General features: G+C 38.9%; 1 protein-coding gene across 2 annotated transcripts in view; it reads left to right on the top strand.

Annotated features, from left to right (window-relative positions):
* The window catches only part of LOC110966478 (polypeptide N-acetylgalactosaminyltransferase 18-like), a 115306-nt gene that overhangs the window by 77234 nt on the left and 17905 nt on the right, over positions 1 to 20167 (top strand). For both annotated transcript variants that reach the window (XM_051952602.1, XM_051952603.1), the window contains exons 6-8: positions 4306 to 4420; positions 9869 to 10054; positions 11392 to 11529. In XM_051952602.1, coding sequence (XP_051808562.1) covers positions 4306 to 4420; positions 9869 to 10054; positions 11392 to 11529 — 439 coding nt within the window. The remainder of the gene's footprint in view (positions 1 to 4305; positions 4421 to 9868; positions 10055 to 11391; positions 11530 to 20167) is intronic.

Here is a 20167-nt window from a genome sequence, read left to right on the forward strand (position 1 = left end):
TTATTGAAGTCTTTGTCATGGAGCCCCGTTGCTCGTTAAACTCCCACAATGTAAACATAAACTGCCTAAAGTCTGAATGAAGTTTCTTTTTGTTTCTTAGTGTCGTTTTGTTAAACATTTAGTGTCTTTGTTTTTAGCTAGATTCAGATTACTTAAACACAGCAAAGAAACTACAGTTTTCCATTTCACAGAAAAATATGCCTCTCCACCTGGTGGAACAACCAGGTACTACAGCATAGCTGCATTTACAACATTCACCAAAAAAAATCAACCAGAATCCAGCAAAATTTTCTGAATTTTGGTAGATTTTTTCCTGAATGTCCTTAAAGAAATATTAGAAGTTTTTGTGATACATGCGTATCAATTTAGATATTTTTAGGATTTTTTGGAAGATTTGTGCTAATTTTTTGAAAATATTTACAAGAATATTCTTGCCAAATTTGGAGGATTTTTAAAGATAAAACTTTTAAGGGAAACTTTTAAGGAATTATTGAAATTTTCTTCCTGAAGGTTTTGCAAATTTTGGGGAATTTTTTGCTGAATTTTTGGATTTTTTTCAGACAAGGAACCGGTATTTTTTGGTGCCTGTGAATGAGGACAACAGGAGGGTTAAAATCATTTACTGGATGCAACAAAACCTCCTTCAGCTAAATAAGACAACAAAGAGTCAAAGAACATTTGTGGCACTGGATTCTTACTTAACTGTGGCTCCAGGCACAATAAATGAGTTTTTGAATTTCAGCAGCTCCTTCAAAGCTTTAACTAAATCCTCATTCTGGCATCTTAAAAACAAACCGAGGATATTTGTGTCTAGAACCACTTGGAGGAACTAATTGATTCTGTATTTACCGACAGAATAAAGTGCTGTAATTCAGTGAAACCAACAAACATTTACAACTCATTCAGATAAATATAGAAAGCACAGAGCTGGACTGAAGACGTGGTTTATTGTCTGCAGCGCTAAAGAACTGAAACAACAACATACAATCTGTTTGTTCTCATTTTTTTATCTGCTTCATCCGTTCTTTATCCAGTCGGTTTAAATTATTCTATCAAGTCTCTGTCCATTTTATTCAGGTTCTGTTTTTTATCTGCTGTATTTTCCTTCTTCACTTTAACGTTTGCCTGTAAACACTTTTAAAATTTTAAAGAGGCGCTATAAAAATCTAATTCCACGGGGACTATTAACCATTTAATTCATTAGGTAGACTCTGTAGCCTGAAGTCAGGAACGCCGTTTATTGGTTTGAATTATCCTGAAAAACCAAAGAGTTGAAATAATGAGAATTATTTCATTTTACTCATGTGTGATTTTACTTATTTATTCTGTCTATTCCAGCCTTATTTTAGGTTAATTATTTTATTTGTTGTATTCTATCGTATTTATATCTTGTTGATTTTTATTTTAAGCTGGATTTCTTATTCTATGTCATTTATTTTTTCTGAGCAACATCTGGCACAAGAACTTCAGGATTAATAAAATGTATCTTGTCTCATCTGAAATTATCTCATCTTATCTTAAATTATCTTTCCTTGTCTTAAATTTTCTTAAATTATCTCATCTTGAATTATCTCACCTCATCTCACCTTATCTTATCTTATATTGCCTTATATTATATCATCTTAAATGTTCTAGTCTCATCTTGTTTACCTTATTTCTGTCATCCTTAAATTATCTTTGCCTGTCTTATCATATCTTTTAGTTACATTATTTTATTATTATTAGTTATTTATGTCATCTCAAATTTCCTTAAGTTATCTTATCTTAAATTATCCAGTCTTATCTCATTTATCTAATCTTGTGTCATCTTATCTCATCTTATTTTATCTTTAATTATCTCATCTCATCTGACCACATCTTGTGTCATCTTAAAATATCTCAAATTATCTTATCACATCTCATCTGATCTTATCTTAATTTCTTATGTCACCTTATTTCATCTTATTTTATCTTAAATTATCTTTTGTCGTCTCAATTATGTCATCCTAAATTACCTCATCTCATTCTAGCATATCTTAGCTTATCTTAGCTTATCTTAAATTATCTCATCTCCTCTCATCTCACCTCCTCATCTCATCTTATCAGAAATTATCATATCTTAAATTATGTCATCTTAAGCTATCTCAAATGATCTTACCTTTCTGAAATTATCTTAGTTTCTTAAATTATCTCGTCTCATCTTATTTATCTTATCTTGTCATCTTGTCTCATTTATTGTCTCGAATTTAAATTGTGTTAAATCATCTCATTCATCTCATCTTATCTTAACCCTTTACGCTTCAGTGCGTCGTAGGAATGCATAGGAATTTCAAGAATGTCCGACGGCTGCAAACACGATTATACAAACACTATACGCCGATGGAAAGCTTAGATTCTGCATGAATCCGCCGGTATAAACCACTTTCAGATGTGATTACCACAGCGGGTGAGAAACACATTTGTCCGACAAAACGAATATTCATCCATCCGTTCTCTATAACACGCTTCAACGCACACAGCGCTGACTCACATTTCCGGGTTTATTATTACACACAAAAAAAAAAGATTCCACAAAAAACTGCCATAATCCAACCTTTTACATCAGATGACACAAGCCAGGAAAACTATTTTATTCCAAAACATGTCCTGAAGTCGGTATAAAATCCACGAATCGGTCGTTTTCAAGGAAATGCACCTCCCGATGCGGTCAATATTCCCGGTATTTTCGTTAATTTTTTTTTGTTTAAAAATAGAATATTAGCGATTTTTTGTACTGAAAACGGCTGGAATTGACTGAAGCTTAAAGGGTTAATTATACTTATATCATCTTAAATTTTCCTGAGTTTTCTTAAATTATCTTATTTATATAAATTTAAACTATCTTGTCTCATCTAAATATATCATCTTGTCTTATTTATCTAATTTATCTGATGTCATCTTATCTCATCTCACCTCACCTTATCTTATGTTAGCTTAGCTAACTTAGCTGATCTTAATGATCTCATCTTGAATGTCTCATCATCTTGCCTCATCTTAGCTATTTTGAAATTATCTTACCTTCTCTTAATTTGCTTAAATTATCTTGTCTCATCTTGTTTATCTTGTGTCATCTTGTCTCTTTTTATTTCGTCTCATCCTAAATTATCTCATCTTATCTAAACTATCTGTGTCATCTTCACTAATTTTCAGTTTTCTTAAATGATCTTATTTTATGTTCATTATAAACTATTGTGTCTCGTATCTTATCTTAAATTATCTCATCTTATCTTATTTTAGCTTATGTCATTTAATTTATGTCATAATGAAATTATGTCGTCTTAAATTATCTCATCTATCTTAAACTATCTTGTGTCATCTTAACTAATTTTCAGTTTTCTTAAATTAGTCTTATTTTATGTCATAAACTATCGTGTCTCGTATCTTATCTTAAATTATCTCATCTTATCTTATTTAGCTTATGTCATTTTAATTTATGTCATATGAAATTATGTCGTCTTAAATTATCTCATCTTATTCTTAACTTAATCGTACCGTGTCTCAAATTTGATTAAATTATTCTCATCTCACCTTATCTTAGGTTAGCTTAGCTTAACTGTCGCTGATCTTAAATGATCTCATCTTGAATTGTCTCATCTCATCATCTCACCTCATCTTAGCTTACTTTAAATTATCTTATCTTCAATGATCTTAGCTTGTCTTAAATGTTCTTAAATCACTTCGTCTTGTCTCGTTTTATCCTGTAAATAAATCCATCTATGTGACTTGTGAACCAACACGGTGTCTGTTTCTGGCTCTCCGGGCTTCATATCTCTGTATTGTGGTGAATGAAAGCTGCTGTTTCGGTGTTCCAGGTGTGTAAATGGTGATTTCATTGTTCTGTTATCTGAAGCTGTATCCGTGAAGACTGTGCTCCTTGTTTCTATTAGCATTTCTGCCTTTCTCAGTGTCTGTGGCTGTTGCCAGTTTAGGATCCTCGGGGAGGAAAATTCACGCCCAACAAGCTGTTTGTGCAGCGCACCTGGGGCAGCGTTTCATATTGATAAAAGAGATGCTGCGCCGCTGACAGCATGATACTAATAGCGGTTATTTTTTCACTCTGTTGGATCGGTTTGATGTTGAATGAAAAATCGACCCGGATTTCCTCCAAACATCCTGAATGTGCGGCGCTAGCTGCTAGGTTTCTGATTCAGTGCAGCAGGTTTTGCTCTACGGCTGCAGAAAACACGACTACCTCCTGTGTGTTTGTTCAACAGCATCCAGCCTTTAACCTCCCTCTCTGAGTACATTCGCTCTGTTGTCCTGACCTTCTGTCACCTTGTGTTCCAGGAGCCCCGCTCTGATTGGCTGCTTCGTGGTGGACAGGAAGTACTTTGAGGAAATCGGTCTGCTGGACGAAGGGATGGAGATCTACGGCGGAGAAAACGTGGAGCTGGGCATCAGGGTGAGGCGGAAAGGAGGCGTGAAAGAGTTAAAGGGAACAGAAAAATAGGAAAAAAATGAGTCAAAATGAAACAAATGAGACCAAATTGAACGCAAAACATCAACGAAAACATGAAATGAGAAAAAGTAGATGAGAAACACTGACAAAAGAGTCCAAATGACAAAACAAGACACACTGACGAAATAAAAGACAGAAGAAGTCGTGCACGTTAAACATGACACGAGACAAAATGAAATAACCAAAATAAGGTGCTAAATACCACAAAATGACACAAAACAACAAGAGAAGCCTTCTCTTGTAGGTTCCAGAAGACGTCCTTGTGTCATTTCTGACCTTCCCTAGAAATTTCATCCAAATCTGTCCTTTTTTGAGTTGCTGCTAACAGACGGACAGAGGGACGCTGCTCATTACAGAATTTCTCTGCGATCGTTTAAAGATCTCTGTTTTAATTTGGCTTCATGGAGGCTGCAGCTGCTGTCAGCGTTTAGATTGAAATATCCTGGAGAGGAGGACGACCTTTACTGTGACAGAATGAGGTCTTTATTATTCAGAGTGACTCAGACAGAATGATGGAGCAGCTGCCAAACAACTGGAGCTTAATTACTCCAGAAAACCTCCGACCGGCTCCTTTCCTACACCATGCTTCAGTGACATTTACTACGTCAGGCTGAGGAGCTTCCACAGGGTTCCTTCCAGCAGATTCTGGCCTGGTTCTGCGTTAGCGTCAACGCTAACGTTAGCAGCGGCTGCAGGGTTCCTCTAATCGGAGGATCAGAGAACTGTTGACTGTCGGCTCAGAGTGGTTTACGGAGTCTCAGGTTTGATCATCAGTGATCCGAGCCGCCGGGGTAAGAAGACATCCTCACAACGTGGAAGTGTTCGGATTTAAGGCTCAGCTGTGGCGCAGGAAGAGCTTAGAGAGACGCTTATCAACAGAAACACAACTATAACTACGACTACTGATGATTATCAACAGAAACACAACTATGCTATAATACTGCAATGCAAATTTAGCAAAATGAACCATAAATTTAGTCAAATTAACCATAAATTTAGTCAAATTAACCATAAATTTAGTCAAATCAGCCCTAAACCCCTACAATAAAAATGCTCAACAAACTGCTTGAGGCCAGAAGATCAAATTTTTAATCAAATTCTGAAGCTTTTTGGTAGAAAAATACTGGATTTTTGATCAGATTTATCTCGTTGACCACTGAATCTACAGTTATGAGTCACTCCCCGTTCATTTATCAGTCCCTCCAGGATTTTGTGGGTGTTTTCGTAGATCGTTGCGTCCCTAAAATGCCTGAATTCATGGCAGCTTTTCTAAAAAATTGCGATGTAATTTGTGATGTTTAAGTCTATTTGTTGGGATGAAATTGTGGGAGACAGTGACAATTACTAATAAGCTGCATTTTTTCAGCTTTTAGAGCAGATTTCAACATTTTAATTTCCAGTTTTTCTTCCTAAACTGATTCTTAAATGCTCCAACCCGTTTCTACAAAAGCTGGAACACCACGGTGGGAAGCTAGCAGCAGCTGTTTAACAGGAGGTGGTTGGTAGGTTTAAGGCTCTAAGTGATGATTTACTTCTGAATGAATCGCATTGAACACATCTGTCTGTGATTTAACCCTCGTGTCGTCCTCCGGGTCAAATTGACTCGTTTTAAAGTTTGAAAATGTGTAAAAATTTATTCTCACAGTGAAACTTCTGGTGTGCACATTTTCAACATTTTTGGTGGAAAAAATAAATGTTAAAAATGTTTCTTAAGAACATTCACATAAAAATCCTAATTTTTTTGAATGTTCTTACAGAAAATAGAAGTTTTACTGATAAATATGGAATCACTTTAGATATTTTCAGGATTTTTTGGAAGATTTTTACTCATTTTCTGAAAAATTTGGGGGATTTTTAACAATAGAACTTTTAAGGGAAACTTTTAAGGAATTATTGAAATTTTCTAACTGAAGGTTTTGCAAATTTTCAGAAATTTGGGGGAATTTTTTGCTGAATTTTGGGTTTTATTCAGACAAGGAACCACTATTTTTTGGTGCCTGTGAATGAGGACAACAGGAGGGTTAAAATCATTTACTGGATGCAACAAAACCTCCTTCAGCTAAATAAAGACAACAAAGAGTCAAAGAACATTTGTGGCACTGGGTTCTTACTTAACTGTGGCTCCAGGCACAATAAATGAGTTTTTTAAATTTCAGCAGCTCCTTCAAAGCTTTAACTAAATCCTCATTCTGGCATCTTAAAAACAAACCGAGGATATTTGTGTCTAGAACCACTTGGAGGAACTAATTGATTCTGTATTTACCGACAGAATAAAGTGCTGTAATTCAGTGAAACCAACAAACATTTACAACTCATTCAGATAAATATAGAAAGCACAGAGCTGGACTGAAGACGTGGTTTATTGTCTGCAGCGCTAAAGAACTGAAACAACAACATACAATCTGTTTGTTCTCATTTTTTATCTGCTTCCTCCGTTCTTTAGATATTTTTAGGATTTTTGGAAGATTTTTACTCATTTTTTGAAAATAGTTACAAGAAGTTTCTTGCCAAATTTAGGGGATTTTTAAAAAAATAAAACTTGGAATTTTTTTCCTGAAGATTTTGCAAATTTTCAGAAATTTTGGGAATTTTTTTGCTGAATTTTTGGATTTTTTTTCAGACGAGGAAACAAAGTTTTTTGGTGCCCATAAAGGAAGACAACAGGAGGGTTAAACCTGGCGTGCATCAATAACTTATGTCTATTAGCTTTTCTGCTCTATTATTTGTTTGTTTGAGAATATCAGCTGGAATATTAAAGCATCCCAGAAGTCTTTGTCTTGATGCCCCTTTAATCATTAATGGCTGCACTTTGACGTCGTTGTTTTTGATGAGTGCATTCATAATATACTTGTAATAATAGTTGAGCACGTTGAAGAGTTTTTCTTGGATGTTTTTAAGGATCTGCTGCTGTCGATTTAAACCTGTGAAGCTTCTGGAAACTAAAAGCTTCAGCAGCAGACAGAAGCAGAACCTCTGTCAGGACCGACAACAACAAGAGTCAATATTTGAGTTCTTCTCTTCTCTCCCAGATCAACGCCGCTGTAAATCAGCAGCGACGCTTTGACAGGTTCAGCTCGGAGCCTCCAGGGTCTTTCACTAATTCATCAGGTTCTGGGTTCAGTTCGAGGCTGGAACCAGAAAACCGACAGTTTCTTCTGTTTTCACAGCAAACCGGAGCCTTTTGTTCTCAGTTTCTGTGGCTTCCTGCTCCTATAGTGAAAAAAAACCAAAACACTTTCATGAGGAAAATCTTCTGCATTTTTAATCCTCATCGTCTCCGTTTTACTATCACAGCGTTCATCGGTCCTCATTTATTATCTGTACATCCAATTATCGCCTCGTTTCTCATTAAAACTTTAAAAACACAAAGTCCAGGAGCCAGATGTGTAAAGATAAGACATAGAATAGATTAACAGAGTTTGTGCATTTCTGTCAGTTCAATAAAAACAAACAAAAAAGTAAAGAATCAAAGCAAAAGCAGCAACACTAATATTTATTAAAATAAAATAAACGTAAATGTTGCAGAGTTTTCTGTCAAACTTGTAGAGTTTTAATGTTCTAAAAATGTTCTGTGATGAATAAAAAGAGGAGTTTTGGGGGGACCAATCCTCCTGTCCATCTCAGGCTTCATTTCCCAGCACTGAGCAAGATGATGAGATACCTGAACTCCTTCACTTGAGGAAGCAACTCACCCCAACCCACAGGGATCAATCCACCGGGTTCCATCAGAGAACCATGGCCTCAGACTTGGAGGTTCTGATCTTCATCTCCACCGCTTCACACTCGGCTTCAAACCGCTCCAGTGCTGCTGAAGGTCTGAGGAACCAACAGAACCACATCATCTGCAAAAAGCAGAGATCCTGATATCCTCAAACCAGACACCCTCCTCAACCCGGCTGATCCTTGAGATCCATGAAGACCACAAACAGGATCAGAGACAGAGGACAGCCCTGGAGGAGTCCAACACCCACTGGACCATAAGTCTTCTCCAGATCCACAAAACACATGTAGACTGGCAGGTCCAACTCCCATGACCCCCTCAGCAGCTCCACAAGAGTAAAAAAAAAAAAAAAAGTAAAGATCTGACCACCGTTCCACGACCAGGATGGAATCCACATTGTTCCTCCTGAATCTGAGGTTCTACAATCAGTCAGAGCCTTCCTTCCAGACACCTAGAGTAAACTTTCCTGGAACTCACTCTCTGGTCCTCCTTTATGAAGATAGGAACCATCACCCTGGTCTGCCACTCCACAGGTACCGTACCCGATGTCCACATTGTAGAGACGTGTCAGCCACGATGTCCAGAACCTTCAGCATCTCAGGGAGGATCTCATCCACACCTGAAGCCACCGAGGATCTCCTTAACTACCTCTGCAACTTCTACCACGGAAATGGACGGAGTTCCCCCTCGAGTCTTCAGGTTCTAGATGTGTTCACCGGGTTCAGGAGTTCCTTGAAGTGCTCTTTACACCACTCAACACTTTCCCCAACAGGAGCGTTTTCTTTACCACATCTGAATATCACCGCTTGGTGGGCGGGTCACTGGTGGGTCATTAGGTCACATGACAGACCTTCAGTCCGATAGAAGTGTTGAACATGGTCCAACATATTCCAAAAACAGTTCAGCGTAAAGTATTTCTGAAAGCATTTGAGGTGAGAGATAATCTGCTGAATCTGTCCTGGTTTGAGTTCAACCACGGCCGGTTTAGTTGTTGTATGAAAGTGTCATGATTCACCATGACACTGCTATAGAGCTGAGGTCCGACGCATCGCCACGCTTTATACAACATCTAGACTAGCTGTTGTTGAACTGAAAAGGGCCCGGGGGTATGCGCCACAACATTTAACACTGACAATGAATGTGAAGCGAGAAATTGATGGATTCTGTGGACATATACCAGAAGTCCTGAATCCCCATCTTGGGACATCGAACGGTTGGAAAGAACTTCCTCCAGGCCGACCAGAAGTCCTTCTCAACAACCTCTTTGATCTCCTTCCACTACAGAGTTTTAGTTTCCACAACATCTGCAATCGTTTTAATCAACCGAGAGACCATGGAACCAACCAGGCGTCCTCCTTCATCTGGGTACTTCCTTCCACCAGGGGGCAGTGTGCGTCATCGTCCACTCCCAACTCCTGAATTTTGGGTCATTTTGGACCATTTTCAGTCATTTTTTGGACATATTTTAGACATTTTAAATGACTTTAAGAGAATTCTGATTCGTTTTGGACTCGTTCCAAGTCATTTAGGACACATTTTGGAACCTTATCGTACATTTATTCCTGACGTTCAGCAGCAGAAGGTAAAGATATGGAACAGCTGCGTCATCGCTGAGCAGCTGTGGTTGTGTTGAAGTTACCTGACCTCCACCTGTACTTCTTGTCCTCCAGGTGTGGCAGTGTGGCGGCAGCGTGGAGGTGCTTCCCTGCTCCCGGATCGCCCACATCGAGCGCGCTCACAAGCCCTACACCGAGAACCTGACGGCCCACGTGAGGCGGAACGCTCTGCGGGTCGCCGAGGTCTGGATGGATCAGTACCGGAGCCACGTGTTCATGGCCTGGAACGTTCCTCTGCAGGTGAAGCCCGGCGAGGGTTTGTGGAGGCGGAGCTCTGCTAGTCTGCTGCAGATCAGGTCTCCATGGCAACCAGCATGTAGAGCAACATCAAGGTCCTCAGAAAATAAACAGAACAGAACAGAACAAGACCTGGTTCTGAATCTGCAGCAGCTCCATTAGCAATCCAAGATTTACAGAGTTCCAGCAGATAGAACCATGAGATTTAGGAGAAACATCTGAGTTCTGCTAAAAACTGACCTCAGATCAGTTTAAATCCATCCTGGTGTCTCAGTCTGAAGATAATTCAGATTTCACCAATTCTGGACCATTATTTTTGAGTCATTTTGGACAAAATTTTAGGTCCTTTAGAACATTTTTGGAATAATTTGGAGAAATATTGAGTCATTTTGGAAGGTTTTTGTCATTTTTTGGACAAATTTTAATAATTTTGGGGCAATTTAATGTAATTTTGAACAGTTTTTGACAAATATTGAAACATTTGGGGTGATTTTTGTGTAATTTTAGCCAAATTTTATGTAATTTGACCAATTATTAATGGAAAAAACCCCACATCTGAGTTGTGGTAAAAACTGAGCCCAGATCAGTTTAAATTCATTCAGACGTCTCAGTCTGAACTCTGAATCTGGTTTTTGATCTGAACCATTTTTGAGTCATTTTGGGTGAATTCTGACTCATTTTGAACAATTATCTGCTCATTTTCCACAAGTTTTATGTCAACTTCAATCTTTTCTCAGCTTGTTAGCTCATTTGTGAGTCATTTTCTATAATATTTGAAGCATCATGGACTAATTTTCTGTCGTTCTGTAAATCTTCAGTCAGTTTGGATCATTTTTGAGTCATTTTGGGTGAATTCTGACTTATTTTGAACAATTATCTGCTCATTTTCAACAAGTTTTATGTCAACTTGGATCTTTTCTCGTCATTTTGGATCATTTTTGTGTCTTTGGGATCATTTTCCAGTCACTTAGGACAGATTTCTTGCCATTCTGAACACATTTTTAACGATCATTTTCACGTCATTTTGAACAGTTTAATGTCATTCTGGTTCTCATCTGGATGGATTTAAACTGATCTGGTGTCAGTTTTAGCAGAACTCAGATTTGTCACTTTTTAATGGACGTTTGCCATCATGTCTGAGCTTCAGAACCTTTCTAAGCCCGGTAGTAGATGGTTCTGGGTTTTTCTTTGAGTTTAGAAGCCCGTTCTTTCATGAAATGAGCTCAGGTTTTTGACGTCTCTCTGTGTCGCTGCTTCTTGAACGTTTCTCTTCTTCTTTCCTGTTATTTCTGATTTATTGTGGTCAGACCCTTCTCGTGTTTATTCTGGGATGTTTGCAGAACTCGGGCATCGACATCGGAGACGTCTCGGAGAGGAAGGCTCTTCGCTCCAGGTTGAAGTGTCGTCCGTTCAGCTGGTTCCTGTCCAACATTTACCCGGAGCTCCGTTCGTACGGCGACACGGCGGCCTACGGAGTGGTGAGTTAGACCCTCGTTAACTCCTCCATCACCAGCAGAAGGTAAACATCCAGCTTTGATCTGACGTCTCCATGAACCAGCGACTCTCCTTCATCCGCTCAGAATGACTTTAAACCACATTTAGAATCCCGTTTCTCTCCTCACATCACGACATTTTCACACTTTCAACAAACGCTGGTGTTTCATCAAAGCAGCAAAAGTGGAATTTTATTTTTGTTTCTTTAAACCAGGGGTGTCCACCATGAGGCCAAAAGTGGTCCTCCAGAGGGTCCAATCCGGCCCTCAAAGTGTAAAAATTCCAGAGAAGACATTAAGTGCAGATTGTAAATTAGTAAAACTATAAATTTAAAATCATTTCTAGACCATGACAAGTTGTTTGGATCAGAAAGTAAAATACTGGATTGTTCTTTGTTCTTTTGTTTTGTCTCATTTTTATAATATTTTGTCTTGTTTTTGTTGTTTTTTTGTCAGACTTTTGTTGTTTGTCTCATATTTTTGTTAGTTTTGTTTCTCGTTTTTGTTGTTTTGTGTTTTTGTCTTATTTTTGCCTTGTTTGAGTCCATTGTTTTCAGTTTTTCGTCTCATTTTGTTTCTTGCTTTTGTCATTTTTGTCATTTTGTGTTTCCTTTGTGTGTTTTTTGTGTCATTTTTGTCTTGTTTTTGGCCCTTTTTTGTCGCTTTGTAACTTTTTTGTCTAATTTTTTGTCTCTTTTTTGTTTTGTTTCATGTCGTTTGTCTCATGTTTTTGTCATTTGATGTTTCCTTTTTGTCGCTTTGTGTTTTTTGTAACTTTGTCTCATGTTTTGTTGTTTTTTGTCTCGTTTTTGTCATTTCTAATCAAGGCGAGACCGTGTGTGTCCTTTTTGTCATTTTGTGTTTTTTTCTTATCTTGTTTTTGTCCTTTGTCCATTTTTTTGCTTTGTAACTTTTTTGTAGCATTTTTTGTCTTTTTTTCTTGTGTTTGTGTCTCATGTTTTTGTTGCTTTGTTTCTCATTTTTGTCATTTTGTTTCCTTTTTGTGTTTTTTGTGTCATTTTTGTCTTGTTTTTGTCCATTTTTTTTGCTTTGTAACTTTTTTGTAGCATTTTTTGTCTTTTTTCTTGTGTTTGTGTCTCATGTTTTTGTTGCTTTGTTTCTCATTTTTGTCATTTTGTTTCCTTTTTGTGTTTTTTGTGTCATTTTTGTCTTGTTTTTGTCCATTTTTTGTCGCTTTGTAACTTTTTTGTATCATTTTTTTGTCTTTTTTTTCTTGTGTTTGTGTCGTTTGTCTCATGTTTTTGTCATTTGATGTTTCCTTTTTGTCGCTTTGTGTTTTTTGTAACTTTGTCTCATGTTTTGTTGTTTTTTTGTCTCGTTTTTGTCATTTTTTTTACTTTTGTTACCTTTTTGTCTAATTTTCTGTCTCTTTTTGTTTTGTGTCGTTTGTCTCATTTTTGTAATTTTTTCTCGTTTTTTTGCCTTTCTTTGTCTTCTTTTGTGGTTCTGATCCTCCAGTAAATCCTCTGGTTCAGTTCCAGGTGACTAAATGTTGTTCCTTTGTAGACACTCTGTGATCTGAAGGCTGTAATGTGGAAATGATGAAGCTGAATTTAGTTTTCTTAAGAAATTGTTCATGATGAATAAAACTCCCTTGAAAGGTTCAAATATGCCAAAAAAAAAAATGCAAAATCACCACTAAAAGTACTAAAATCACAACAAGAATGACCAAAAGTACCACAGAAATGTATCTGTAATCTGTTTTCAGTTTGTTTTAACTTCCTGTTTAAAGCTCAGCTCGTCTGAGTTTGAAAGTACTCTGAGAACTTTTCCTTCTTCTTCTATTTGTGGATTAAAGCTCCTTTGAAGCGATGAGAACTAAAACGTGAAATGAAAGCAGCTCTGGAACAAACCTCCTCGTCGTCACCTCTCCACAAACACTTCAGTCACAACGCTGCCGTCTGTTGACACCACTGAGCATGTGCGGGGGCTGGAGATGAGAGCGTTGCCACGGCGACGTCCCAGCGCTTGTAGATGTGAAGTTTTTACATATTTATCAGGAACAGCAGAACAACAAGTGTTTGTGGTTTGATTCCGTCGGTTTATTCTGCAGAGATTCGAGCAGAGCGGAGATGAAACGAGGAGATCTGAGGAGGAAAAGAAAAAGAAACGAGGCCATTAAACAGAGAGTCGACATTTAAAAACAAAACTGTGCTATCGTCATTTATTCTACATTATAGGAGGAGAACACATCTGAGTTCTGATAAAAACTGCAACTAAAATAAACTAAAAAAGCTGGAAAATCACCACAAAGAGAACCAAGAATACCATGAAAGGTTCAAATATACTGGAAAAAAACGCTCAAAATCACCACAATAATGACCAAAATCACCACAAAAAGGATCAAAATCACCACAGTAATGACCAAAATCACCACAAAAAGGATCAAAATCACCACAGTAATGACCAAAATCACCACAAAAAGGATCAAAATCACCACAGTAATGACCAGAATCACCACAAAAAGGATAAAAATCACCACAGTAATGACCAAAATCACCACAATAATGACCAAAATCACCACAATAATGACCAAAATCACCACAAAAAGGATCAAAATCACCACAATAATGACCAAAATCACCACAAAAAGGATCAAAATCACCACAATAATGACCAAAATCACCACAAAAAGGATCAAAATCACCACAATAATGACCAGAATCACCACAAAAAGGATCAAAATCACCACAGTAATGACCAAAATCACCACAAAACAGGTGAATATGCAACAAAAACTCAAATTTTGCACAAACAACTTGCAAAATTTACCAGAAAAAGACTCAAAATTAATATCTTCCTCTAAAGCTGGAACTTTTAAGAAAGCAAAGTTCCCTGAATATCAACAGAGTTCCTGAAGCTTCTACTATTTCTGAGAGGATTCAGAAAAGAACATCCATTGACCAAAATAAAAGCAGCAGCTTCTGTTCAAACCTGCAGATGAAAAAGACTTAAGCATGTTTTCCTCTGAAGGTAGAAAAGTTCCTCCGGTTTCCTTTATTTGTGGATGTTAAACTGCAGATCTAAAATAAAGACTTGATCTGTGTGTCGGAGGAACAAGGACGACCTCAGGAATCGATTTTTACAGCGTTAATTTAGAGGTTTTACACAATTAGTTCAGCAATGCTCGGTGGAATGAGGCCAAAGGAAAGGATCCAGGAGCTGCTTCTTCCTGAAATATGACTCAGTAAAACCAGCTGAAGACCAGAAAACCAGCTGAAGACCAGAAAACCAGCTGAAGACCAGAAAACCAGCTGAAGGTCAGAAAACCAGCTGAAGACCAGAAAACCAGCTGAAGGTCAGAAAACCAGCTGAAGACCAGAAAACCAGCTGAAGACCAGAAAACCAGCTGAAGGTCAGAAAACCAGCTGAAGGCCAGAAAACCAGCTGAAGGTCAGAAAACCAGCTGAAGACCAGAAAACCAGCTGAAGGTCAGAAAACCAGCTGAAGACCAGAAAACCAGCTGAAGACCAGAAAACCAGCTGAAGGTCAGAAAACCAGCTGAAGACCAGAAAACCAGCTGAAGACCAGAAAACCAGCTGAAGGTCAGAAAACCAGCTGAAGGTCAGAAAACCAGAAAACCAGCTGAAGACCAGAAAACCAGCTGAAGGCCAGAAAACCAGCTGAAGGCCAGAAAACCAGCTGAAGGTCAGAAAACCAGCTGAAGACCAGAAAACCAGCTGAAGGTCAGAAAACCAGCTGAAGACCAGAAAACCAGCTGAAGACCAGAAAACCAGCTGAAAGCCAGAAAACCAGCTGAAGACCAGAAAACCAGCTGAAGACCAGAAAACCAGCTGAAGGTCAGAAAACCAGCTGAAGGTCAGAAAACCAGCTGAAGACCAGAAAACCAGCTGAAGGTCAGAAAACCAGCTGAAAGCCAGAAAACCAGCTGAAGGTCAGAAAACCAGCTGAAGACCAGAAAACCAGCTGAAGACCAGAAAAACAGCTGAAGGTCAGAAAACCAGCTGAAGACCAGAAAACCAGCTGAAGGTCAGAAAACCAGCTGAAGGTCAGAAAACCAGCTGAAGACCAGAAAACCAGCTGAAGGTCAGAAAACCAGCTGAAGACCAGAAAACCAGCTGAAGGTCAGAAAACCAGCTGAAAGCCAGAAAACCAGCTGAAGACCAGAAAACCAGCTGAAGGTCAGAAAACCAGCTGAAGGTCAGAAAACCAGCTGAAAGCCAGAAAACCAGCTGAAGGTCAGAAAACCAGCTGAAGACCAGAAAACCAGCTGAAGATCAGAAAACCAGCTGAAGGCCAGAAAACCAGCTGAAGGCCAGAAAACCAGCTGAAGACCAGAAAACCAGCTGAAGACCAGAAAACCAGCTGAAGGTCAGAAAACCAGCTGAAGACCAGAAAACCAGCTGAAGACCAGAAAACCAGCTGAAGGTCAGAAAACCAGCTGAAGACCAGAAAACCAGCTGAAGACCAGAAAACCAGCTGAAGGTCAGAAAACCAGCTGAAGACCAGAAAACCAGCTGAAGGCCAGAAAACCAGCTGAAGGCCAGAAAACCAGCTGAAGACCAGAAAACCAGCTGAAGACCAGAAAACCAGCTGAAGGTCAGAAAACCAGCTGAAGGTCAGAAAACCAGCTGAAGACCAGAAAACCAGCTGAAGACCAGAAAACCAGCTGAAGGTCAGAAAACCAGCTGAAGACCAGAAAACCAGCTGAAGACCAGAAAACCAGCTGAAGACCAGAAAACCAGCTGAAGGTCAGAAAACCAGCTGAAGGTCAGAAAACCAGAAAACCAGCTGAAGACCAGAAAACCAGCTGAAGGTCAGAAAACCAGCTGAAGACCAGAAAACCAGCTGAAGGTCAGAAAACCAGCTGAAGACCAGAAAACCAGCTGAAGGCCAGAAAACCAGCTGAAGACCAGAAAACCAGCTGAAGATCAGAAAACCAGCTGAAGGCCAGAAACCAGCTGAAGGCCAGAAAACCAGCTGAAGACCAGAAAACCAGCTGAAGACCAGAAAACCAGCTGAAGACCAGAAAACCAGCTGAAGGTCAGAAAACCAGCTGAAGACCAGAAAACCAGCTGAAGACCAGAAAACCAGCTGAAGGTCAGAAAACCAGCTGAAGACCAGAAAACCAGCTGAAGGTCAGAAAACCAGCTGAAGACCAGAAAACCAGCTGAAGACCAGAAAACCAGCTGAAGGTCAGAAAACCAGCTGAAGGTCAGAAAACCAGAAAACCAGCTGAAGACCAGAAAACCAGCTGAAGGCCAGAAAACCAGCTGAAGGCCAGAAAACCAGCTGAAGGTCAGAAAACCAGCTGAAGACCAGAAAACCAGCTGAAGACCAGAAAACCAGCTGAAGACCAGAAAACCAGCTGAAGGTCAGAAAACCAGCTGAAGGTCAGAAAACCAGCTGAAGACCAGAAAACCAGCTGAAGACCAGAAAACCAGCTGAAGGTCAGAAAACCAGCTGAAGGTCAGAAAACCAGCTGAAGACCAGAAAACCAGCTGAAGGTCAGAAAACCAGCTGAAGACCAGAAAACCAGCTGAAGGTCAGAAAACCAGCTGAAGACCAGAAAACCAGCTGAAGACCAGAAAACCAGCTGAAGACCAGAAAACCAGCTGAAGGTCAGAAAACCAGAAAACCAGCTGAAGACCAGAAAACCAGCTGAAGACCAGAAAACCAGCTGAAGGTCAGAAAACCAGAAAACCAGCTGAAGACCAGAAAACCAGCTGAAGGCCAGAAAACCAGCTGAAGGCCAGGCCTGCAGAGCTTCATGTGGAGACACACTAACATCTGGGCATCTGGACTGTTTCTGGTGGTAAATCAGAGGAACATCTGGCAGCTCATGCAGCAGAAAAATCTTCTTCTTCTTATCATTGTTATTATTATTATTTATATTATAATTTTTTTAATTTCCACAGTTTCTCAGAAGCATTCTTGAATTTGTAAAAGTTCCTAAACGTCAGAAATAATGTTATATTTCTTGAAAAACTCACAAAATCTTGATGAAGACACTGAAGCTCAGACGAACTCGATTAGATATTATTTTAAAATAGTGAATTATCTTTAAGCAGTTTTCTGAGCAGAGAGGCTGCAGTCAGTATTTTGGTTTGTTTTTTTAAAAAATGTGTTAAATGTGTAATTTTAAGTAAATTTTCTTTTATTCTTAACATTATAGTATTTATATATATTTAATATGTATATTAACTTAAATATTTTTCTGAGCAGAAAGGCTGCAATGTTTTTAAATAAAATGTGTAAATTAACTACATTTGCTTTCATATTTAGCATCATTTTATTCATATATATATATATATATATATATATATATATATATATATTAGTATTTTTTATAATGTTATATTCTATATGTCTTTCTGCATTTTTGAAACTACACTGCTCAAAAAATTAAAGGAACACTTTGAAAACACATATTTCAATGTGGGAAAAACAAACTGGATCTTAGCATTGATATGGACTGGATAATGTGTTAGGAATGAAAATATGCCACATTGTTTGATGGGAATGAAAATGATCAACCCCCCAGGAGGGCTAAATTCAAGACAGCCCAAAATCAAAGTGAAAAACTGATGTGGCAGGCTGGTCCATCTTTCTGAAATTCCTTGGCAGCAACTCAAAATGGTATTCAGTAGTTTGTATGGCCTCCATGTGCTTGTATGCAGACTGACGATGTCGGGACAAGCTCTGAATGAGACGATGGATGGTGTCCTGGGGTATCTCCTCCCAGAACTGGACCAGGGCATCGCTGAGCTCCTGGACAGTCTGAGGAACAACCTGATGGTGTCTGATGGAACAAAACATAATGTTCTAAAGGTGTTCTATTGGATTCAGGTCAGGTGTGCATGGGGGCCAGCTAATGGTATCAGTTCCTTCATCCTCCAGGAACTGCATGAGTTCTCTTACCACATAAGACTGGGCATTGTCTACACCAGAAGGAATCCAGGACCACTGCACCAATGTAGGGTCTGACAATGGGTCAAAGGATTTCATCCTGATACCTAATGACAGTCAGAATGCCGTTGTCCAGCCTGTAGAGGTCTGTGTGTCCCTCCATGGATATGCCTCCCCACACCATCACTGACCCACCACCAAACCGGTCATCCTGAACAATGTTACAGGCAGCATAACGTTCTCCACGGCTTCTCCAGACCCTTTCATGTCTGTCACATGTGCTCAGGGTGAACCTGCTCTCATCTGTGAAAAGCACAGGGCACCAGTGGTGGACCTGCAGATTCCTGTGTTCTGTGGCAAATGCCAGCCGAGCTCCACGGTGCCGGTCAGCGAGCACAGCGGGCACTAGAGGACGCTGGGCCCTCAGACCACTCTCATCTCTTTCTGATTGTTTGGTCAGAGACATTCACACCAGTGGTCTGCTGGAGCTCATTTTGTAGAGCTATAGCAGTGCTCATCCTGGTCCTCCTTGCACAAAGGAGCAGATACCTGTCCTGCTGATGGGTTGAGGACCTTCTACAGTCCTGTCCAGCTCTCCCAGACTAACTGTCTCCTGGAATCTCCTCCATGCTCTTGAGAATGTGCTGGGAGACACAACAAACCTTCTGGCAATGGCACACATTGATGTTTCATCCTGGAGGAGTTGGACTGTCTGTGGAACCTCTGTAGGGTCCAGGTATCGCCTCATGCTACCAGAAGTGACTCTGACCCTAGCCAAATGCAAAACTAGTGAAAAACAGCCAGAAAACATTAGGAAGGAATGATTTGATGCAATACTTAGATTAAAAAGTGTTCCTTTAATTTTTTTGAGCAGTGTATATTAACTATCAAATAAAATGACGGAATTAAATTGTGATTTTCCATGTCTGAAGGATTAAATCTGATGGTGTTGGTGTGTTTTTAGCTGCTAGCGTAGCTTCCAGTCTTTATGCTGGCGCTGATGAGGCTGATGTCAGTCTTTTTTTTAAGAATTGAGCTATTCCTTTAATAAACTCTGAATTTACTTGCTGCTTTCCTCCAAAACAAACACAAAATAAATCTGTGGAAGGTTTTATTGAGCTCCTGCACAAGAGACAAAACAAAATGACACCAAATATGAGTCGCATTGATTGATCTGTTTAATCAGTCTGCAGCAAAGAGTGTCCACCCTCTGTGCTTCTTTCTAAATGTCTTCCAACATTACTGCTTAGTACATCATTTTTCTATACAGATAAGTGATGTTCAAAATGTTAATGCTTGAAAACCATAAAAAGGACCAAAATTACCCCCAAAACAGTTAAAATTATGACAAAAATTCAAATTCAACAGAGAAAAAGTGCCAAATTTACCCCAAAAGAGACAAAATTACCACAATAAGACACAAAATCATCCGAAAAAAAACAAAACTACCTTGAAATGTACAAATATGTCAGGAAAAACACACAAAATCACCACAAAAAGGACCGCAATTTTAAAAGGAACACAAAAAGGATGAAATTGCGACAAAACTCAAAATCGGCACAAAAAACTTGCAAAATTTACTCAAAAGAGCCAAAACTACCTTGAAAGGTTCAAAGATGCCACTAAAAACACCCCAAATCACCTCAAAAAGACCAAAATTACCACAAAAATGGCCAAATATACCATGAAAAGGGCCAAAATTACCACAACACAAAAGAAACTGAGACAAAAA

Source organism: Acanthochromis polyacanthus, chromosome 8 (assembly GCF_021347895.1).
Source record: "Acanthochromis polyacanthus isolate Apoly-LR-REF ecotype Palm Island chromosome 8, KAUST_Apoly_ChrSc, whole genome shotgun sequence".
Taxonomy (NCBI): domain Eukaryota; kingdom Metazoa; phylum Chordata; class Actinopteri; family Pomacentridae; genus Acanthochromis; species Acanthochromis polyacanthus.